The sequence below is a fragment of the Triticum aestivum genome, chromosome 6D, assembly GCF_018294505.1.
Source record: "Triticum aestivum cultivar Chinese Spring chromosome 6D, IWGSC CS RefSeq v2.1, whole genome shotgun sequence".
In the NCBI taxonomy this organism is placed as follows: Eukaryota; Viridiplantae; Streptophyta; class Magnoliopsida; order Poales; family Poaceae; genus Triticum; species Triticum aestivum.
The window spans coordinates 303,833,097-303,857,556 of record NC_057811.1 but is presented as its reverse complement, the minus strand read 5'-3'; the positions used below and the strand labels follow the sequence as shown (position 1 = coordinate 303,857,556).

Here is a 24,460-nt window from a genome sequence, read left to right as displayed (position 1 = left end):
GCAACCACATTATCTTCTTACTAGAGGTTGATATGTCTGTCGAAGTCATATACCCAGAGCCTGCCAAGGAGCCAATTTATCTTCACAATGTCGATCGTCAAAGTTTCACTCAACCCATTGAAGGAGTTCTTGCTGCTACTCGTGTTTATCCTTTGGCAGGAAATACACGTGCACCTCATCGTGCCCATACTGAAGCCACTGAAAGCACAATTGCTCAAAGGCCTCGGAAGCGTTCTCGTGTTCTCAATGACCGAGAGATTCTCGTCGCCCTGCATAAAAACAAGATAAGCATCATTACGGGCTGAAGCATCAGATGCAAAGCCTCTTGGTGGATGTTAATCACATTCGCAACCTTGCCACCAAGAATGTATTTGTCACTCATGAAACCTGTCGGCGATCATGGAAGAGTCTGACATTCATGAGCTCTGAAGATGATTTTCAACAAGATGGCTTCACACAGAGATTCAAATTTGATTCCACTCCTCCCAGGAATGCTGTCTTGCGTCGGACTCCCTTACTCGAAGACTCTCACTACTCATCCTCAGCGGCAACTGTCAATGCAAAAGACATCGATGATGAAGATGATGCTACTTCGCCAACTACAACGTCGCCGCGTATTGACACTGCACCAAGTTCTTCTGCACCACCGGACACCAACGTCGACCCTGCAGCTTCACCTACTCCTCATGGGAACGAGTAGAAGATCTATGTCTTCAAACCTTTTTGGTCCTTACTGACAAAAGGGTGAGAAGCATATGAGTTGATAGACTTCAAGCGGGTCCATATGGGTGTTTGCTATACTTTTGCCAAGTGCTTACAACTCTCGCTTTTGATACATTTGGTTCTTTGAGTTGTAACACTTAAACTTGATGGTCGTCTTGTCGAATGACGGGTTCCAGCAAAACCCACAAGGTTCGAACACTGGGGTGCGCACGAAGATCTCCCCCTACCGATCCACGTCCTAGCTTCACTAAGATCTTGAGGGCTAACTCAACCAACGCAGAACACGAAAGACACAAGATTTATATTGTTCGGGCCACCGTTGTGGTGTAATACCCTAATCTAGTGTGGTGGTGGTGGATTGCCTCTTGGGCTTATGGATGAACAGTACAAGGGGAAGAACAGCCTCCTAAGGTTGAGGTGTTCTTGTGCTCTATGTGACTAAGGGTTGGCTCGAGATCAGATTGATCCGTCTCTGAATGAGTCGCTCTCCCCTTTACGGTGGTGGCTAGTCCTACTTATATAGGCCCTGGTCCTCTCCCCAAATATTGAGCGGGAAGGGAGCCAACAACAGCCAATTTGAAAGGGGACCACTAGTATAGCTTATCCTGACAAAAGCGGTCTTCGCCTGCAAAAGGCTCTGGTGGTGACGCCGCTTTGGGCTCCATGGTGACCTCCGTCTTGCCGTCCTGCTGGTCTTGGTCTCGTTGCACCGATATGGAAACCTTTGCTTGACGCCTTGGTACTCCGCGCCTGCGCTTGCATCCTTAGCACCAAAGGGGAAACAAGGACAATGCGCCCGCCTGTCGCCCGCCTGATCTTGATCGTCATGGCTCACGTCACGAGAACCTCGCGAGGTTTGCCTTGCCTTGATCTCTCCGCTCCTCGCAAGCCAACCTGTTGAGGCCGCTCCTGAGGAGGTCTTGTGTCATTTGCCTCGCGAGGCTTGGCCCCTCACGAGGGTCCTGAACGCCTTGTTGATGAAGATGTGCCATACGGGCCCACACGCAGAGCCACGCCGTGGGCCGCAGGCAGGCAAGTCTGGGGACCCCCGTTCCCAGAACGCCGACAGTAGCCCCCAGGCGCAAGGCGTGCTCGGGCTTGGCTTCAAGGCGAAGCCAAAGGTCAAGTGTGGAGCGCCGCGGGCCCCAAAAGCCTGCGGCCTTGGTCGACACGTGACGGTGGATTGGACATGGGCGTCTCCGCTTCCCCACGCTGCCTCAGCAACTGCCCGACTTGACAAGTCCCTCCGACATGCAAGGGAAAACCATCATTACCTGCGATCGTGGGAGGCGCTGGTTGGCCTTCTCTTGCTATAAATGGGGAGGGGGCAGAGCCCCCGTCGCCCATCTCTTCCCAGTCCGCTTGCTTCTTCCTCCTTGCTCCCCTGCTAGTAGCAATGGCGCCGTCGAAGAGGTTCTCTGCCCCAGAAAAGGGGAATGCCCCCCGAGAGGGGCCCGGCTCCCCTGGGCCCAAGCGCGGACGCGGCCGTCCCCGTAAGCACACCGCGACCCCCACCGCGCCCCCCCGCTCCGGGGGGGCGCTGCGCCTGGCAGGGGTCACTCCGGTCGCGGCAGCCCCGTCGATGAAGGGAGACGTGCCGTGGTTGCGCGGCCTCCCTGGCCGCGCTTCCACTCGGCAGAGGTGCTGCCGGAGTTCATTGTCTGGTCGGAGAACCCGGCCGGCAACTAGCTTCAGCTTCCGCGCTTCTTCGTCGACGAGCTACCAGCCTCTGGCCCAGGCGGGTTCTGGCTGCAGGCGGACGGTTGCTGCAGTAGGGCTTCTTGGGTCGTCACCGAGGTCTCCATCGTGGGCAACATAGCCCTGGCTCGCGGTTGGCAGACGTTTGCCTGCGCGCGCGGCCTGGGCAGGCGGTGCACCCTCCACTTCAAGTATGACGGTGACGTGACTCTCTATGTGAGGGTGTTCGGGGAGGACAGCTGCCGCGCCGGGTGCTGCCCCGAGGTGAACGAGGGCAAGGAGGTGCTCGGCCTTGGCGACGGCCGCGACGAGGACGAGGGCGAGCCCGCCCTAGGTATCGGCCGCACCTCGTCCAGCTACGGTGGCTCTTCTCTCGGCGACAGCTTCAGTAGTGGCGGCTACGACCAGCCACCACGCCGCCAAGCTCGCTTCGAAAGTGGTAGCGGGTCGTCTCATCGCCGCGCCTCCGTGAAGCGCAAGGAGGGAGCCGGCTAAGCTCAGGACGTCGCCCAGGGCCTGCCCCCGTGGACCGCTGTGGGGGCAAGCTCCTCTTTTGTTTTGTTCTTCCTTTTCTTCCTGCATCAAAAATGAAACCAGTATGGGCCCGGAGGGGCGTGTATCGAACTATGATTCCTCAATCATTATGCTAGTTTGTTGCTTCCGTGCTGTGTCGTTATTTTGTGCAGAGATAACTTAGCTTGGCGCGTTCGGGGTAGCCTCCTCTTCACGAGGCACTTGTTTCCTCGTGCCCGTCTTGACTTAGCGGTCGCTCAGGAACTGCAAAAAATTCGTTAGGAAGCTTGCTAGGAGACTTATCATTCACCCAAGCTTTGACCTAGCACTACATATCATGGTACCCGAGGGGCACGGATTAGGAGAGATGCGCCAGCTTGTGGGCTCGAGTGAGGGTGCCTTGCGAGAAAGCAGACGGAAGGCAGAGAGAAGGAAAAACGCTCGCGAGGGCACCTGCCTAGCCCCCTCGCGAGGTATGCGAGAGAGAGAGAGAACATAGGTTAACTAGAGTCGGAAATAGCGGCAAAAGGCGACGAAACCAAATCAGCAAGGAACACCAGAAGCAAACTTCGATTAAAAGAAGGTGAGCCAACTACAGAAAGCAAATGAAAAGCCGCGTCCGGCACCTAGTCTAGTCTTCAAGTCTTCTCACCAGCGCGGAGCTAAGTGCTGCCACTAAGATGTGGGAGGGAGCCCCTGAGGCCCGAGGGCGGCACTCCTGAGACTCCGGGGCGTGTACAGCGCCACTCATTATTACGTGAGAGTGTCACGGGCGGCGATTCTTGATAGGCATCGGGCCTTCTTTACAGGCACTGGCCATTTCTTCACAAGCACTGGGCCTTGCTTCACAGGCGCTGGGCCTTGCTTCATGGGTAGAACTTCGGAGGTGCTGGATGTTCTAGGCGTTCTGGATGGGCACCCCGTCATGTGTTTCCACGCACGCGGCGCTAGGCCTGGAGACATGGACGACCCTGAACGGGCCCTCCCACATGGGTGAGAGCTTGTGCAGCCCCTCCCTAGAGAGGACCCGCCTCAAGACGAGGTCGCCCGCCTCAAGCGTCCTGGAGCGGATGTTGCGGCAATGGTATCTCCGCAGCGCCTGCTGATACCTTGCTGCCCGTAGCGCGGCTTCGGGGCGGCGTTCCACCCCCAGCACGAGGTCCATCCCCCGCGTGGCGTCCTGTTGCATTTCATCAAACGCCAGGACCCGTGCGGAGCGATGCTTGACCTCGTGAGGGAGGACTGCTTCTGCCCCGTAGACGAGGAAGAACGGGGTCTCGCCCATCAGCTTGGTGGCGGTGGTACGGATGGACCACAGGACGGACTGGAGCTCGTCGTACCAGCCCCTGCCACAGGCCTCCAGCATCTTCTTGAAAGTCCTGGTCTTGAGGCTCCTCAGGACCTCCGCGTTGGCGCGTTCGGCCTGACCATTGCTCCTGGGGTGCGCCACCGAAGCGTAGCAGATCGGCGTTCCAAGGTTAGCACAGTATGTTTTGAAGAGATTACTGGTGAACTGCGAGCCGTTATCAGTGATGATGCGATTGGGGACTCCGAAGCGGCTCACGAGACCCTTGATGAATTTGACCACGGAACCAGCTGGGATGGTGCGGACGGCTTCCACCTCTTCCCACTTGGTGAACTTGTCATTGGCAACGTAGAGGTAGCGGTAGCCCCCAGGCACTCGAGGGAACGGGCCCAAGATATCCAGCCCCCAGACCGCGAACGACCATGTGAGTGGGATGGTCTGGAGGCCCTGAGCCGATTGATGGATCTGCTTGGCGTGGAACTGGCAGGCTTCACAGGACCTCACCAGCTCGGCTGCATCGTTGAGCGCCGTGGGCCAGTAGTATCCGCTGCGGAATGCCTTGCCGAGGAGGGTCCGTGATGACGAGTGGTGCCCGCAGTCCCCTCCGTGTATATCAGATAGCAACTCCTTCCCCTGGTCTCTAGAGATGCAACGCAGTGAAACGTCATTTGGTCGCTTCCTGTACAACTCACAGTCCCAGATGAAGTATGCCGTGGCTTGCCGGGACACGCGCTCTGCGTCGTCCTCCTTCTCCGGTAGCGCCCCTTGCATCAGGAATTCCTTGAATTCCTTGGTCCAGCATCCCTCTTGGGGTTCGAGCGCCAAGAGTAGGCGCACTCCTGAGGTCGGGCCACAGGCTGGGCTCCTGTGGCAGGCGGCTGCGGGAGCTCCTCCAGAGGTTGAGCTATTCCTGAAAGTGGTGGTGTCGCTGATGGCTTGAAGAGCCGTTCCTCAAAGACGCTGGGCTCTTGGGGCTGCCGCTTGGATGCCCTCTTGGCGATGACGTCAGCTTCCTTGTTGGTGCCACGGGGCACGTGCTGCAACTCTAGGCCCAGGAACTACTTCGACATCTTGCGCACCTCCGTGAGGTATGCCTCCATGTGCTCGTCCTTCGGCTCGTATACCTTGTTGGAGAAGTTGACGAGGAGCTACGAGTCGCCTCTAACGGTGAGGCGCTTCACCCCCAGAGCTGCCGCAGCCTTCAGGCCAGCTATGAGGCCTTCGTATTCTACAATGTTGTCGGAGACCTTCTCACCCTGCTGAAAGCAGAGCTGCACAGTGTAGTAGAGCTTGTCCTGAGTGGGCGAGATGAGTACTGCTCCGGCCCCCGCGCCCTAGTGCGCGAAGGCGCCATCGAAATACATGACCCAGCCATCTGGCGCCTCGCTCCCCGGCGAGGTGGACCGGTCTTCTCCTTCTTCAAGCGTCGGGGCATCCGTCCATTCCACCACGAAGTCAGCGAGTGCAGCTCCCTTGATGACCTTGGTAGTGCTGAACTCCAACTGGAATGCCTGCAGCTCGATGTTCCACTCAGCGACCCTTCCAGCAGAGTTGGCGCTCCTGAGCACTCTCTCCAATTGGTAGGCTGAGACGACCTTGATGTGGTGGCCCTGTAAGTAGTGCCGCAACTTGCGTGAGTCCACCAAGAGCGCGAGCAGGAGCTTCTGGGGCATGGGATATCGTGCTCTCGCGTCTCGCAGCACCGTGCCGACGAAATACACCGGGTGCTCGACGAGGGCTGGCGCGTTGGTGAGGCTCGTGTCTTGCGGAAGTTGGGGTGTCTCCTGAGGTGGTGGAACTCCCGACGCCTGATCACTTGCGGGAATCTTGGCGACGTCGTCCTGCTGAGCTTGGTCTTCTGTTGATGCCGCTACGGCTCTTGCTGCGCCTTCCTGATCTTACGTCATCCCGGATGGCGGCGTAGCTTGGCGCAACGCGCCCTTGGCTTGGTGCTCTTCCCGAACCGCCACCAGCGCCGCGCTGGCGGAGTACGGGGTGGCGGCAAGATAGAGTATTAGAGGCTCGAGAGGTCGTGGCACCACCATCACCGGAGGGCTGGTCAGGTATTTCTTGAGGTCTTGAAAAGCTCGATCGGCCTCCGGGGTCCACTCGAATGGGCCCTTCTTCTTCGTCAGCTTGAAGAAGGGTAAGGCATGCTCTCCCAGCTTGGAGATGAAGCGCCCTAACGCAGTTACCCGACCAGCCAGCTTCTGCATTTCCTTGAGGGTCTGCGGTGGGCTCATGTCCTCAATGGCCTTGATCTTCTCCGGGTTCACCTCGATCCCTTTGTGGGACACGAGGAACCCCAGCAGCTTGCTAGAAGGGACACCAAACACGCACTTCTCTGGGTTAAGTCGCAAGTTCACCTGGCGCAGGCTTGCGAAGGTCTCCTCCAGATCTTGGATCAAGGTTCTTGCCTCCCGAGACTTCACCACAATGTCATCGATGTAGGCCTCCATGTTTCTCCCGAGCTGCCGCCCTAAGGCGATGTGCATCAAACGCTGAAAGGTCGCGCCCGCGTTGCTCAGTCTGAAGGGCATGCAGGTGTAGCAGTACACCCCACACGAGGTCAGGAAGGCTATCTTCTCTACATCTTCTACCGCCATCTTGATTTGGTGATACCCTGAAAACGCATCCAGGAAGCACGGTAGGTCGCACTCGGCGGTGGAGTCGACGATCTGGTCGATGCGTGTAAGCGGGAACGGATCTTGGGGGCAGGCCTTGTTGAGGTTGGTGAAGTCGACGCACATTCGCTCCTTCCCGACCTTCTTCAGCTCAACGACGGGGTTTGCCAGCCATTCGGGGTACCGAACCTCGCGAATGGCACCCGCCGCCTCTAACTTGCGGGTTTCTTGGATGATGAAGGCCTGCTTCTCCGTGGACTGCCGTCTCGCCCGCAGCTTCATGGGGCACACATTGGGGCACACCCTTAAGTGATGCTGAATCACCTCTCTTGGGACCCCCACCAGCTGCTTGGGTTCCCATGCGAATATTTCCTTGTTTGCGCGCAAGAACTTCACCAATGCTTCCTCCTGGCCTGGGTCGACGCCGGCACCTATGGTAAAGGTGCCTCCTGAGGACCCATCCTCACCGACCGGCACCTGCTTGGTTTCCGCCTTGTCTTGGGTGAACAGCTGCTTCTTCTTGGTTGGTGCAGCTCCCTTGGCCTTGGGGGTGCCTTTACCGGCGGGCTGCGCCGCCGCGGCGGTCTTGAGGGCGAGTTTAAGCGCCGTCAAGGCCTCCTTGGCGTCCCCCTTGACGGTGAGGACGCCTTTGCTTCTAGGCATCTTCATGAGGTTGTAGGCCGGATGGGTCGCCGCCATGAACTGGGCCAGAGCTGGGTACCCGAGGATGGCATTATACAGGAGGCCGATCCGGGTGATGTCAAAGTCGACCATCTCGGTGCGGTAGTTGTCGCGCATGCCGAAGGTGACAGGGAGGCGAATCTGCCCCAGGGAGTGGGCGACACCGCCGCCAACTCCTGAGAAAGGCTTGCTGAGGCTGAGCCGCTCGAGCGGCACATGAAGAAGGCTGAAGGCCTCCACGGAGAGCATGTTGAGGCCGGCGCCGCCGTCGATGAGGGTCTTGGTGACGGCCACGTCACAGATGGTGGGCGTGCAGAGCATCGGGAGCGCGCCCGAGTCGGCGGTGATGACGGGGTGGTCTTCTGAGTCGAAGGTGAGGTCGGCTTTGGGCGCGGCCCAGCCCGGCGGAGCCCCCGAGCGCTTGGAAGCAGCGCCGATCTGGCGAAGGAATGGCTTGATATGGTGATCCGAAGGCGGTGCTTGAGAGCCGCCTAGCAAGGCCGCGACCGCGTGGTGCGCCGGCACCGCGTAACGCGCTGAGAGACCGCGCAACTCCTCCCAAGACGCCAACGTGGATCCAGGGAGGTTGAGCAGCCAGGTGCGCGGCTCGCCAGCGAGGGCCATGGGAACCCAGTTGGCCATGACCTTGTCGTCCCCTCCAGCCTCGAAGACGGCCTCTTCGTATGCTAGCAGGAAAGCTGACGGGTCCGCTGCGCCGTCGTAGCGCGGCGGCATCTCCAGCTTGAACTTGGGCGGCCATCATACCTGCCGCAAGGCGGGGGGCAGGGCTCGAAGCCCCCTGTCCCCGTCGTCAGCGCCTGTCGTCAGAGCTGGGAGCGAGACGCCTGCCATGCGGGCGGAGCACGGCGGCGACGGAGCGCAGATCGACGGACGGAAAGCTACGGCACACCCCTACCTGGCGCGCCAAATGTCGGATCACGGGTTCCGGGAAAACCCTCAAGGTTCGAACACTGGGGTGCGCACGAAGATCTCCCCCTACCGATCCACGTCCTAGCTTCGCTAAGATCTCGAGGGCTAACTCGACGAACGCATAACATGAAAGACACAAGATTTATACTGGTTCCGTCCACCGTTGTGGTGTAATACCCTACTCCAGTGTGGTGGTGGTGGATTGCCTCTTGGGCTTATGGATGAACGGTACAAGGGGAAGAACAGCCTCCTGAGGTTGAGGTGTTCTTGTGCTCTGTGTGACTAAGGGTTGGCTCGAGATCAGATTGATCCGTCTCTGAATGAGTCCCTCTCTCCTTTACGGTGGTGGCTAGTCCTACTTATATAGGCCCTGGTCCTCTCCCAACATATTGAGCGGGAAGGGAGCCAACAACGGCCAATTTGAAAGGGGACAGCTAGTACAGCTTATCCTGACAAAACGGTCTTCGCCTGCAAAAGGCTCTGGTGGTGACGCCGCTTTGGGCTCCATGGTGACCTCCGTCTTGCCGTCCTGCTGGTCTTGGTCTCTTTGCACCGACATGGAAACCTTTGCTTGACACCTCGATACTCCGCGCCTACGCTTGCTTTCTTAGCAACAAAGGGGAAACAAGGTCACTACGCGCGCTGGCGCCTGCCTGTCGCCCGCCTGATCTTGATCGTCATGGCTCACGTCACGAGAACCTCGCGAGGTTTGCCTTGCCTTGATCTCTCCGCTCCTCGCGAGCCAACCTGGTGACGCAGCTCAGGAGGAGGTCTTGTGTCGTCCGCCTCCCGAGGCTTGGCCCCTCGCGAGGGTCTTGAACGCCTTGTTGATGAAGATGGGCCATACGGGCCCACGCACACAGCCATGCCGTGGGCCGCAGGCAGGCAAGTCTGGGGACCCCCGTTCCCAGGACGCCGACACGTCTGCTACCTTTTCTGTCAACTATGTGATGCGATGATAAATTCCGTATGTGCGACGATAAATTCCGCACGAAGTCATTTTGCAGACGTCCATTTTACATTATGCATGTCATTATCTTCGTTATATCTTTTCATGCATGATGAATTGTCTTCATAAGTTGAAGAGGATCTCCACAAGTACAACCTGCCATGTGCATTTGCATTCCAAAGCAAAACACTTATATGCGCATCTTCAGGGGGAGCCTTTTGCTACTTACGAAGACAATATCTCAATCCTTTACAATTTGACATACTTTTATCCCCGTTGAAAACTTCAACCAGTTTGTCATCAATCACCAAAAAGGGGGAGATTGTAAGTGCATCTAGTGCCACCCCTAGTTGGTTTTGGAGTATTGACGACAAACTTGGTTGAGGGACTAATGTGTTTGTGAGAATTGCAGGATAACACAGGTAGTACTCCCTCATTGATTCGGTTTACCTACCGGAGATGACCCCTAAAAATGTGTGAAGACATTGAAGACAATGGTGGTATGTGAAGATATTCACAACGAAGATTATGACTCGAGAAGACATTCACGTGAAGACTATGGAGTGCAAAGACATAGTTGTTTCATAGTTTCCTTTTTCTTCTTTGTTGAGTCATAGGAACCACCGTACTGTTAAGTGGGGTCCAAGTGAACAAAGTCAGAGTGACTGAAGTGATGCTCAACCAAATCCTATGTCTTCGAGCGAAGACAATGAGAGCAAATCTTATCCAGAGCTGGATGAGTCAGCTATACTAGTAGCCCAAGTCAAGCTGCTGCATGTGTTTGAAATCTTACCGTTGGAACACGTGTCAGTTCGTTAGTGACCCAGGGTCATTTCGGACAAATCAGGTCGGGTTGCCTAGTGGCTATAAATAGCCCACCCCCTACACCATATATTGGTGGCTGCTCAGAGTTAGTGCACGGCTTTTGTCATTTGAGAGCAACCCACCTCCGAAGCATTTGAGAGAGAGATCCTTGCGAGGACAAAGCCCATAACACCCAGAGCCCAAAGAGTGTTTGGCATCACTGAAGTCTTTCTGTCCGCGTGACTTGAAGACTTGTTACACTTGAGGATTGTGAATCCTCCAGCCGGTTAGGCGTCGCGTTCTGATTATCCAAGAGTCATTGTGGATTGCCGGTGAACGAAGTCTGTGAAGGTTTGGAAGTCTACCTTGAAGACTTACCAGAGTGATTGGGCGAGGACTACGTGTCCTTAGCTCAAGGGGAATAAGGTGCAGATGCGATCTTCTGAGTTGAATCTCAGCCTCCCTAACCAGATGTATAGTTGTCACAGCAACTGGAACTGGTCCAACAAATCCTTGTCCTCTCCAAGCAACTAGTTCTATCTCTTCCTCCCTAACCAGATGTATAGTTGTCACTTATTTACAGTTTGTCTTCGTGAAGTCGTTTGCATGCTTGCCTGATCTGTTTGACTTCACTGTGTGACGACTATTGTTGTTTGGCTTCATACCATCTTCCATCTTGATCCATACTACCTGGCTGCTAATAGTCTTCGTGCGTTAGCTTCATTACTTGCTTGACTATGGCTTGTATCTAGTGTAGTCTACCTTCCGCTGCATATCAATAGGTTCATTTCTATTGTTTGTCTTTGAAACTTTCATGTTTTGAAGACTTTCATAAAAGTCGCCTATTCACCCCCCCTCTAGTCGATAACTAGCACTTTCAAAAACTAACTAGTAAAAGGTACGTGCCATGCATGTGTAGATTTAAGGATTTTTTTTCCAAATGTTGTATGTTGAGAGGGATTGAAGGCATTTTTAATCACTACATAATTAGGTTGTTAGTATTTATTAAATTCTTTTTTCAAGTAAAGTCCATACACATACATGCATAGAATGATTAGTCTATCTGATCATTTAGATATTTACATAAAAGATTGTTTGTGAGAACAATGGAAAAGTTGGGCCATAATATTTGTAAAACGAATTCATAAGTGGAAGTGGCAAAATGGAGAGGCCGAGGGTCTTTTTTTACAAAAAGAAGTAGCAAAGCAGCCTTCGGGCTCTCATGCACCAGTAATAATAAAGAAAATCATGCATGCATATTGGGGTGTTCTTTAGCATAGTAAAAGGTTTCAAAAAAGGATACCAAGATTTGCATGTCGTAAAAATAACAAGCAGCGGGGGGTAAAAGAAAGGTAATTCAAATCGATAGAAACATGGCAGCAGAGTTCTTTTTCGCACACGCCAGATTCATTAGAATTATTTGATACACGTATACTATCCCTGCGAATTTAAAGCAACCCCTGCGTGTTGGTTCGTTAGAATACACTATCCAGTGGTCTATACATGGCCCCGTAGTCCTCTATTTACAGCAACTGAATTTGAGCCATTTGATTACAAAGATCCAATGGTTTATATAACTTGATACTGGTATACTATATAGGAGTACGGATTATGTTTAAATCTGGTAAGTGAGTACTTATAATCAGACAACTAAGCATATTTAAAATATGACAACTATGTGTTTGAAATCCGGCAAGTAAGATCTTATAATCTGGCATCTATGTGCTTGTAATTTGGAAACTAATTATTTTCGATTGGGTAATCAAATACTTAAATAATGCATCCATGTATCACTGCTGAACCTGTGGAGAAGGAAGCAGAGGACATCTAAGGTGTGAAAGCAATAAGAAGAGAGCGAGAGTCCAGATCCAGAGTTGCTTTGCCGCTAGCTAGTTGGGTCCAAGACAAATAAGCAGTGTTGGAGCTACGATGAAATAGCTAGGCGGGCCAGCCAAAAGGAAAACAAAAGAAAAATTCTAAACCATATTAGTTCTAAGGCATTAGTCAGCACTCAATTATTTTGAAAACCATCACAATTCTGAACCATCTCTCTTTCTTTTAAAAACCAAATTAATTGTTCACTGACTGGCCTCGCCCATGGCAAAATATCTAGTATCTGAATTTAAAATTTGTAATGTTTGTAAGCAGTAGTTGATGAAATAATTCATGCTACCAAATCTGTAACTGCAAAGAGCACATTACACCTATGGGGGATTTCCTACGGATTTAAAATTCAGAAATGTGTGTGTACTGGGATTCTGAATTGCGATTCTCTAATTTCTGTAGCCTATAGGAAAATTGCTATTGTGAATTTTAGATGATGCACTGCTAGATGTGAGGCGTGCTGGTCTGCTCTGCTCGTAGACTGGGCTACACATTCAGGCTGCGAACAACAGCAAAGACCGTTGTGCATTCAGGCTGGCAAGAAGAAAAGTATCTCATGCATGCTGCTCAGGGAGTGGACTCAACAACAACAACAACAACAACAACAAAGCCTTTAGTCCCAAACAAGTTGGGGTAGGCTAGAGGTGAAACCCATAAGATCTCAGGGAGTGGACTCAGCAGAAGTAAATTTATTTTATTTTGGGCAGGGTGGGCCATGGCACGTTTTTTCCTCACGTAGCTCCGCCAGTGCAAATAGGTGATCTCACTTGGTTTAATCACATGTATGTATGTGATGTATAGGTGATGACGTCTAATTGTGCAAAAGATTAAGTTCAAGTAATTTTCTAAGAAATCATGAGAACAAATATAGCATGGGCATACACAGTATGAAAACTGCCCAAAATATGGACAGAATAAATTGAACCCATGTATGAATTGTTGTCTTTGTAGATAACATATGAAGGTGTCATAAAACATTCAACGGTTGCCAAGTGGATCATATTCATGTAAGAAGCAAAGAATACTGAGAAAATATCTAGTCGTTTTATTAAAGTGATACATGCTTCATTGTTTCAAATTCAAATTATTCTTCTACCTCTGTTTAGGCTAACTTTATAATTATTGATTATTGTACTGCTAGATCTCTTGAAAAAAAATAAGCATTCTGAAATGGTTAGCACACTTCAAACCCTGACTTACAACTGCAGATTGTACGGTGTCTGTGTACCCTTTCTTCTTGTTGCTGTAATGGCATTCCTTAAACAAATCCAATGCATTGGGTTCTTCATCTTTGTATTTTTCTCCCTAAAAACAACATATATGCAACAAGATTACTTTTGTATTTACCGCCACTTCAGATTCAGTGACCATGAAGAAAGAACATATACAATACAAAGTGAACTTTCCTTTGTCCATTTGTTCAGGATAAGATACCAGTGATTAGATAAAGCATTTATTGGCTGAAGCCAAGGAAACAATATATACAATAACTATGTATAAGCAAAATTTGACAGGTGGAGAATCTACAACCATAGGTCTGACTTACCAAATTAACACAATGCACAGGATAGCTGCGCGAACCAGTTGTTTGATGGAACTTAACTTGAGCATGGTTCGCTTTATTCTTTTGAGAGATCTCCTGCATCAAAAGATCAAATACAAGTAAGGCACTTTGTAGGTTAGCATGTACTCCCTCTGTCCCATAATATAAGATGTTATTATAACCGATACTCACATATCGGTTGTAATAGCATCTTATATTATGGGACGGAGGGAGTAGAAGAAAAGAGTTAGGTTTTCAGGAAGAAGTGTACCATTTTTGTGGGATTCTTCCAACTTTCCACAAGGGCATTCCATTGGTCATCAGTCATTGATTTGACAGGAGAAATTCTCGTCACCAAATTGAGAGGGAAAGGATCAAAATACTTCTTCTTGAGCCTGTATTGCTGCTGGCGTACTGCTGACTTCATCATTTGTGTACAAGCCTTCGTAACTGGTGCAGCTTCAGTGTCCATGTGGTACTTTATCTACGCAGAATGGAAAACATGTGTAAGAATCACAATATAGATGTAGAGTTTAAGTACATAAATAAGAATAAAAGAAGAGATATCTGCATATCTGTCCATACAGAAATGTTGTGTTCGCGAACAAAGCTGTCCTATCTTATGTTGCTTTTCTTAAATTCTTCACTTTGATACGTCTCCGTCGTATCTACTTTTCCAAACACTTTTGCCCTTGTTTTGGACTCTAACTTGCATGATTTGAATGGAACTAACCCGGACTGACGCTGTTCTCAGCAGAATTGCCATGGTGTTATTTTTGTGCAGAAACAAAAGTTCTCGGAATGACCTGAAACTTCACGGATATTATTTTTGGAAATAATAAAAAATACCGGCGAAAGAATCAAGGCCAGGGGGCCCACACCCTGTCCACGAGGGTGGGAGGCGCGCCCCCCTGGGGGGCGCCCCCTGCCTCGTGGGCCCCCTGGTGCTCCACCGACCTCAACTCCAACTCTATATATTCATGTTCGGGGAGAAAAAAATCAGAGAGTAGAATTCATCGCGTTTTACAATACGGAGCCGCCGCCAAGCCCTAATCTCTCTCAGGAGGGCTGATTTGGAGTCCGTTTGGGGCTCCGGAGAGGGGGATCCGTCGCCATCGTCATCATCAACCATCCTCCATCACAAATTTCATGATGCTCACCGTCGTGCGTGAGTAATTCCATCGTAGGCTTGCTGGAAGGTGATGGGTTGGATGAGATTTATCATGTAATCGAGTTAGTTTTGTTAGGGTTTGATCCCTAGTATCCACAATGTTCTGAGATTGATGTTGCTATGACTTTGCTATGCTTAATGCTTGTCACTAGGGCCCGAGTGCCATGATTTCAGATCTGAACCTATTATGTTTTCATGAATATATGTGAGTTCTATATCCTATCTTGCAAGTCAATAGTCACCTACTATGTGTTATGATCCGGCAACCCCTAAGTGACAATAATCGGGACCACTCCCGGTGATGACCGTAGTTTGAGGAGTTCATGTATTCACCATGTGTTAATGCTTTGGTCTGGTACTCTATTAAAAGGAGGCCTTAATATCCCTTAGTTTCCACTAGGACCCCGCTATCACGGGAGGGTAGGACAAAAGATGTCATGCAAGTTCTTTTCCATAAGCACGTATGACTATATTCGGAATAGATGCCTACATTACATTGATGAATTGGAGCTAGTTCTGTGTCACCCTATGTTATGACTGTTGCATGAATAATCGCATCCAACATAATTCTCCATCACCGATCCAATGCCTACGAGCTTTTCACATATTGTTCTTCGCTTATTTACTTTTCCGTTGCCATTGTTACAATCACTACTAAACTATCACTGTTACTTTTGCCGCCGTTACCGCTACTTTGCTACTAAATACTTTACTGCAGATATTAAGTTATCCAGGTGTGGTTGAATTGACAACTCAACTGCTAATACTTGAGAATATTCTTTGGCTCCCCTTGTGTCGAATCAATAAATTTGGGTTGAATACTCTGCCCTCGAAAACTATTGCCATCCCCTATACTTGTGGGTTATCAAGACTATTTTCTGGCGCTGTTGCCGGGGAGCATAGCTCTATTCTTTGAGTCACTTGGGATTTATATCTACCGGTCACTATGAGGAACTTGAAAGACGAGAAAACCAAAATTTATCCCTCAACTACGAGGGGAGGTAAGGAACTGCCATCTAGCTCTGCACTTGATTCACCTTCTGTTTTGAGTAAGCTTGCGACACCTAAACCTGCTTCTGCTATTAACTCTGATATGTCGCATGTGATTGATGATGCCACTTCTGCTATGCATGATACTTATGATGAAACTACTTCTATGCTTGATAATACTGTGCCACTAGGTGAATTTCTGGATGAACAACTTGCTAGGGCTAGAGAGAATGAAATTATTGAAACTGATAATATTGATGAAAGTGATGATGAAGATTCTCCTCCTAGATATGAATTGCCTGTCGTGCCTGAGGGTTATGTTATGGATGAAGAAACTGCTAGAGACTTTCTTGCTTGCAATGATAGGAGCGATCTTAAGAAATTATTAGCTAAGCTGAAAGAAAAATCTCTGAATGCTAGAATGAAATATGATCCTGCTTATGCTACTTCACCTATCTTTGTTACTGATAAGGATTATGATTTCTCTGTCGATCCTGAGATAATTACTCTGGTTCAATCTGCTCCTTTCTATGGCTATGAATCTGAAACTGTTGTGGCACATCTTACTAAATTAAATGATATAGCCACCCTATTCACTAATGATGAGAAAACTCGTTACTACTATATCCTTAAATTATTTCCGTTCTCTTTAAATGGTGATGCTAAGACATGGATTAATTCTCTTGATCCTGGTTGTGTGCGTAGTCCCCAGGATATGATTTATTACTTCTCTGCTAAATATTTCCCTGCTTATAAGAAACAAGCTGCTTTAAGGGATATATATAATTTTGTGCAAATTGAAGAAGAGAGTCTCCCACAAGCTTGGGGGAGGCTTCTCCAATTACTTAATGCTTTGCCTGATCATCCTCTCAAGAAAAATGAAATACTTGATATCTTTTATAATGGACTAACCGATGCTTCCAGAGACCACCTGGATAGTTGTGCTGGTTGTGTTTTCAGGGAAAGAACTGTTGATGAAGCTGAAATTCTATTGAATAATATGTTGGCAAAGGAAAATAATTGGACACTTCCTAAACCAACTCCTCATCCAACTACGAAGAAAAGGGGTATTCTATTTCTCAGACCTAAAGATATGCAAGAGGCAAAGAAAATCTATGAAAGAAAAAGGTATTAAAGCTGAAGATGTTAAGAATTTACCTCCTGTGGAAGAAATACATGGTCTTAATTTACCGCATGTTGAAGAAACACATGGTCTTGCTAACCCGACACATGTAGTAAATGTAAATTCTCTCTATAGATATGATAAAGCTGAAATCCCGCCTACTAAGTTTGCTAGCCAATGCCTGGATGAGTTTGATAACTTTATGGTTAAGCAAGAAGATTTCAATGCTTATTTTGGTATACAATTAAAACGCAATGCTTATATGATTGAACACTTGAGTGATTATATGTCTAGAGTTAAAGGTGAACCCAAACTTATTAATAAACATGCTTCTATGGTCACCACTCAAGCACAACAAGTACTTAAAGCTCAGAATGATTTGCTCAATGAATTAAAGAGTAAGAATAATGACTTTGCTGTTAGAGTTGCAACTAGAGGGGGTAAAATTACTCAGGAACCTCTGTATCCTGAGGGCCACCCTAAGAGAATTGAGCAAGATTCTCATAGAACTAATAAAGATGCACCTAGTCCTTCTAAAAGGAAGAAAAAGAAAAATGATAGGACTTTGCATGCTTCTAGTGAACCTATTGTTGACACACTTGAGAATCCCAATGATATTTCTATTTCTGATGCTGAAACACAATCTGGTAATGAACATGAACCTAGTGATAATGTTAATGATGATGTTCATGTTGATGCTCTACCTAGTAATAACAATGATGTACAAATTGAACCTGCTGTTGATCTTGATAACCCACAATCAAAGAATCAACGTTATGATAAGAGAGACTTTGTTGCTAGGAAGCACGGTAAAGAAAGAGAGCCATGGGTTCAGAAACCCATGCCTTTTCCTCCTAAACCATCCAAGAAAAAGGATGATGAGGATTTTGAGAGCTTTGCTGAAATGATTAGACCTATCTCTTTTTGCGTATGCGTTTGACTGATATGCTTAAAATGAATCCCTATGCCATGTATATGAAAGAAATTGTTACAAATAAAAGAAAGATACCGGAAGCTGAAATTTCCACCATGCTTGCTAATTATACTTTTAAGGGTGGAAAACCAAAGAAACTTGGAGATCCAGGGGTACCAACTATACCATGCTCCATTAAAAGAAACTATGTTAGAACTGCTTTATGTGATCTTGGAGCCGGTGTTAGTGTTATGCCTCTCTCTTTATATCGTAGACTTGATTTGAAGAAGTTGACACCTACTGAAATATCTTTTCAAATGGCTGATAAATCAACTGCTATACCTGTCGGTGTTTGTGAGGATGTGCCTGTTGTGGTTGCGAACGTTACTATTTTAACGGAATTTGTTATTCTTGATATAACCGAGGATGATAGTATGTCTATTATTCTTGGAAGACCCTTTTTGAACACTGCAGGGGATGTTATTGATTGCAACAAAGGCAATTTCACTTTTCATGTTAATGGTAATGAGCATACGGTACACTTTCCGAGGAAACAACCGCAAGTTCATAGTATAAACTCTATTGGAACAATACCATTGATTATTTTTGGAGGTTTTGAATTTCCTCTACCTACTGTCAAGAAGAAATATGATATTCTTATTATTGGGGACGTGCATATCCCCGTTGAGGTAACTTAGTGCTATTCGAAATTTCTCCGAATTCATGCGATTCGGAATGAGTTTGTTAACATGACTTGATCAACCTTGTTAGTGGATTCCTTTTGATGAACATGAGATGGATGAAGTTAGAAGGCACAACCTTCTGTACACTCCTTTTACTTTCTGTTATTTAGATTAAATGAAGCAAAAATAGTATTTTCTGCCTGTTTTCTGAATTATCCATTCAATAAAAAATACCCCAAAAATAAAAGTTCTCCAAATGCCCTGAAATTGAAATATGATTTTTTCTAGAATATTTAAGAATATCTGGCACTGAGAACACATCAGGGGAGAAAGCACCTGGCCACGAGGGTCCAGGGCGCGCCCCCTGCCTTGTGGGCCCATGGTGGCTCCCCTCCACTTATTCCAGCCACCACAGACTCCTTCTTCCTCCCAAAAAAATCACCAGCCAGCTCAAGCACGAGTTCTAGCTCATCTTGCTGCCATTTTCGATCTCCTTGCTCAAAGCTCCACTCACAAAACTGCTTTGGGGGATTGTTCTTTGGTATGTGGCTCCTCCAATGGTCCAATTAGTTTTTGTTCTAGTGCTTTATTCATTGCAAATTTTTGCTGCCTAGGTGACCCTGTTCTTGAGCTTGCATGTCAAATTTATTTGGTCCCAAGTAGTTCTAATGCATGATATAGTCTCTAGGCACTTGTGGGAGTAGTTGCTATCAATTTTGTTGAGTTTGGTTCACTTTTATTTGAAGTTACTAAAATTTTAAGAAATTTTCAGAAAATGATGAAGAGATTTTTGAGGGGCTCTTCGAGCCGAAGCTCGAAGGATAAGCAAAGTGAAGAAGATAAGAGCCCAAATATAATATCCCTCGCACCGCGGAGGTTCGGCCGTGTGAATGGCCTTGTGATGAGTTCTTGAGAGCATCCGGGATTTATGATGATTTCTATGAGTTGGTTGAGAATGCGGGCCTCACCGACTTCCTCCGCGACCAGCGCGAACAGTATCTCCTACTCACTAATATCTTTGTGCAAAATTTTCATTTTCATGCTAGCAGGTCACCACCTTCGGTGGATTTTTATTTATATGATGAGTATAAGGAGATGTCCCTTTATGAAATTTGTGAGGTTTGCAAGTTGCCCTTTTCGGGCAGCGTAGAGGAACCACATCGTAACGATGTGGAGGGGTTTATTGATACAATTGCTGTAGGGGAAATCAGGAAGGTTTCTGATGCAAGAATTACTAGCATACACTTTCCTATTCTACGTTACTTTGCAATATTTGCTAGTAGATGCTTAATTGGTCGCGGAAACTGTGGCAACCTCAGTGCCCCTGATATTATCATTCTGTGCCATGCCTTGTTCCGTGATAACACTATTAGTATGGGCGCTATTGTTGCCAAGCGGTTAAAACTGAACCGTACTAAGGGTCCCATCCTGGGAGGTATCATCGCCTCGCGCCTCGCTGCACACTTTAACATACCAATTAGGCATTATGAGTGTCGGTGTACAAAAGTAGGGGCTCTCCTTTTCACCCCTTTACTTGTGCACAGGCAGTCAGAGTCGCGCGCCGCGGCCGCACGTAGCAGGGCAAAGGAGGGAAGCCGGAGAGAAGCCGAAGCACAAGACGGTCGAGGCAACACCAAGACCAGAAACACCAAAGAGCAAGAGGGCGAGGTGGACTCCCCCGGCAAGATCCTTGTCGGGGCGGCCTCCGCGGCCCCGGCAAGAGCCTTGCCGGGGCAACCTGCCCAAACACTGGTAGAGCGAGCCAACCTTGAGCCCAAAGGTTCCAAGCACCGTCAACAACTGTACTGGAACTAGGGCTCGGGAGGCACCTCTGCGGTGGCATGCAGATCTTTGTCAAGATCATAAACACACAAGATCATATGAGGACCAGAAGACAACGACCCTCGGCAAGATCCTTGCTGAGGAAAGCCACAAGATCCCGGCAAGATCCTTGCCGGCGACGACTGCAACGCCACGACAAGACCCTTGCCGAGGGCATCAGCGGGGCCACAGCCAGGCTCGCGTCTACCAAGACTCCACCGCCGTCCCCAAGAAGCTGCTAGCTCAACCAGCTGGGCAGGCACCTGCGTGGCGACGGGCGGCTTCCGAGCCAACTCAGCAAGCACCTGCGTGGTGGTATGCAGATCTTCGTGAAGACCCTACCACCGCGCCACCTTAGCTGCCTGCCTGCCTACATGGCACTGCACGCATCGCTGGCCTGGGCGCGTGTCGAAGCGAGGCGAGGCGGCAATGGACGGGACGGGCTCCGTTCCCGTCCCCGATAAAGCAAGGGGACACCTAAGAGATGCATTAAATGCGTCTTGTCCTGTAATGCGGGCGATAAGCTCGCAGTACTGTAGGCCTTTCCACCTCCTGTGTGCCACTGTGGCAGCCCCTTTCGACTATAAAAGGAGGCCCATGGCATACTGGAGAGGGATTCGGCTGTTTTGAACGACGCAGCCACGATAGTTAGTTCGAGAGCTCAAGAACTCTCTCAAATACACACCAAAGCAGGACTAGGGTATTACGCATCTTTGCGGCCCGAACCTGGGTAAACGATTTTCTGTTGACTGTTAATCCTGCTCTTTTCGCAACTCCATGCCCCGCCAATCGTAGTAGGGATTCTTGTGATCCCATAGGTGTCGTTTCCCACCGACTTCTTTGGCGCGCCAGGTAGGGGGCGCAATTGTGAGAATCTGGTCTAGCAGTTAGCCTAGCAGTTCTTCATCGCCATGGCTCCCAAGAAGAAGACGATCATGGCGATCGGCTCATCGGGAGCCGAACGGCCCGTGCCAGTGCGGACGAGCAGCGGGCCGATTGCAGACAGAACCCAAGCCGCGTCCCGCGAACACCAGCATCGCTCTGGCAATCAGAGCCTGGGGAGCGGCGTCGCTCGTGCGCCAGACGACGGGCCGCGCATTGCCAAGTCCAAAGACGTGGCTGGGCCCCCCGCAGGCGGCGCGGGGCCCTCCAGAGTTGTCGTTGTGCCCCCTGCGGGCGGCGCGGCGACCTGCAAGACGCCCACCCCGGCGCTCACGGCGTGATCTTCGCATGGTGTGCACGACGAGCAGCGTCACCACGCTGGTGACCCTGGACACCGTCGTGGGAAGAGCCTTGTGCACCGTCTGTGGGACGAAGGAGTCCAGCATGCCCGCCGAAGTGCTGGCAAAAATGGCACGCAGCCACTGGACCGTGATATCTCCTTCTAACGTGGTTAGAAGTCGAAGCGCGCCATGGTCCATGCAGCTTTTGCCAGCACCCACGCCAGCAGAAGCTTTGGCGCGTGCGCAGCTGCTCCTCGACTTCCCTCCTGCTGCGGAGAAGCTCGACGAGTGGAGAGCCACCATCCGAAGCCTCGTCACCGTCGCCAATAAAGATGATCCGCGACCGGCGGGGCCCTCGGGCCGGCGCTCTGTCGAGCCACCACATGCCAGCGGTGGGAGGACCGGGGGAGCTGCGGCCATGGTGCACTCTCCTCCTCCATGCCCGCCGTCGCGGGTGTCGGTCCGTCGTGATGACGCTTGTGATAACATCTCCATAGCGTCGTCCGATCCACGGACCCACCGCAACCAGCGCCAAGTTCTTCGAGAGCGAGCCCATGAAGACGCTCGAACCACCATCGAGCACCGGCGCGATACACGCCACCAGTCGGATAAGCGGGCGGGACCCGCAATGGACCACCCGGCACCGGGGGGCTCTGGCGGCCTACCTTACGAGGTCGGTTGCCCAGCCTTCACCCGTGAGCTACGGCAGTTCCAGCGGCCGTCCCACCGCACGTTCAAGCCCGACTTCGGCGAGAAGTACAATGGCAAGACCCATCCGTCAGAGTTCCTCAGCATCTACACCATCGCGATGCAAGCTGCCGGAGCTCGCGACGACAATGTGCTTGCCAATTACTTCCTGTTGGCACTGAAGCCCAACGTCATGTCTTGGTTGATGCACTTGCCGGCGGATTCCATTTCTTCTTGGTCAGATTTGTGCCATGAGTTTGTTGGAGCCTTCATCGGAGGCCACCAAGCTCATGGCCCAGGCCAGTGATTTGCATATCATTCCCAGAAGGAAGGGGAAACCCTACACAAGTACATCCAGAGGTTCAGCCAGGTGCAGTGCAACATCCCAGATGTTCATCCCGTCGTCGTGATTAGCGTGTTCCACCAGAACGTGCGCAACCGCAAGATGCGCGAAGAGCTGGCGATGAACAAGGTTAATGATGTGGCTGAACTTTATGTTCTGGCAGATAGGTGCGCCCGGGCCGAAGAGGGAAGGAAGTACCCCGACGAGGACGCCAGCATGGAAATCGACTCTACTGATGAAGACACCGCCGCCCCGATGAAGAAGGGCCAGCGTCGCAACAGGAAACACAAGGGCAAGACTGTGCTTGCCGTGGAGGGATCCGACAGCACCGGCGCCGCCAAGAAGGACAAGGCAGACGACCCCGACAAGGAGATTGCCGGGTGCGCCAGCGGCCGGGCCTTGGCGGCTGCTGAGAAGCCAGGAAGCTCCGACAAGCAGTACTACAAGACCCACCGCACCAAGGGCCACGACCTCCAGAACTGCCGGCAAGTCGAGCTGCTTGCTGAGAAGCAAAAAGCTGAGTATGAGAGGCGGGACAAGGAGAAGGGCTAGGATGGTGCCGAGGCCATGTGCGTCTATGGTGGCGCCTCGCTGCATACCTCTCACTGCCAGCTCAAGTAGTGGGCGCATGAGATCACAGCAGCGGAGCCCTCGTTCGACGCTCAGAAGCCGCTGAAGTGGTTCAGCACGCCCCTCATCTTTGACGCCGAGGACCACCCTGACCGCACAACTGCGGTCGGGTGTTTGCCCTTGTTGGTCTCACCAACAATACGCAACCTCAAGGTGTACAAGGCGCTGGTTGACGGCGGGGCCGGTTTGAACTTGATCTCACCCGTTGTGATCAAAAGGCTGCAAATTCCTGATGGAGACCGCGAGGAAACGGGCACGTTTCAAGGGGTCAACCCGGGAAGGAGCCAGCCGAAGGGGAAGGTCACATTGCCTGTGACGTTTGGAGGCGAGCTGAACTACAGGACAGAGAGGATTGTCTTCGACGTAGCCGAGATCCCCTTGCCCTACAACGGGATCCTCGGCCGCCCGGCACTGGCCAAGTTCATGGCGGCGTCACACTACGCCTACAACACGCTGAAGATGCATGGGCCGATGAACATCATCACCGTCCCCTCCGACAAGAAGGATGCGCTGATCTGTGCCGACCTACTCTACCGGGAAGCAGTTGCAGCAGCTACCGCCAAGGCACTTGCTCCTGCTGCTGAAGCCCCGGGAGGGAAGAAGAAGACCGGCAAGACCTCTCGCACCCACTCCAGCAAGCGCACCTCTTTTGGAGTGTTGTGCTACCACCGAGGACGTGCCAGAGAGCTCCACCGGCAAGAGCAAGTGTAACACCCCGAGAATCATGCTACAGTAACTCTCTGAGATTAAGCTAATCATGTTGCTAAACAGGGCTTGATCACAATTGCATCACATTTCTTTTCAAACTCCTAGTTCAAACTTCAATTAAAATCAAAGTGGAAAATAAAAGTTTTCAAAAATTTAAACAAAAATGTTCGGTGGGTGCCAAATAATACAATGGTAATTATGGTGGAGAAAACACATTTTTATAAAATACCTAAATACTTTTAAATGAAATAAAACAGAAGAGAAAATAAACAAATAAAAAGAAAAAGCAAAAGAACACAGCACAGGCAAAGAAAAAAAAAAGAGAGAAGGCCCTCCCCCCCACTAGACCGCTGGCCCAACTGGGCCGACCCCCGGCCCAGCCGGCCTAGCCCATCTCCCACTCCCCCTCGCCCCCTTCCCTGTTCCCCCGACCGGGGTCGGAACAGGGGCCGTCCCCGCCGCACCCCCTCGCCGGCGCCGGGGAGGATAAGGGCGCCAGCTCCCCCCGCCTCC

The 24,460-nt window shown here is 50.4% G+C and overlaps 1 protein-coding gene across 1 annotated transcript in view; it reads right to left on the bottom strand.

Moving 5' to 3' along the window:
* LOC123142594 (uncharacterized) overlaps positions 1–24,460 on the bottom strand; it is a 144,256-nt gene that overhangs the window by 69,808 nt on the left and 49,988 nt on the right. Inside the window, exons 5-8 of the mRNA XM_044561441.1 lie at positions 15,514–15,533; positions 13,927–14,139; positions 13,659–13,751; positions 13,303–13,417 (exon numbers count right to left, since the gene is read on the bottom strand). Of these exons, the coding sequence (XP_044417376.1) occupies positions 13,303–13,417; positions 13,659–13,751; positions 13,927–14,139; positions 15,514–15,533 (441 nt within the window). The remainder of the gene's footprint in view (positions 1–13,302; positions 13,418–13,658; positions 13,752–13,926; positions 14,140–15,513; positions 15,534–24,460) is intronic.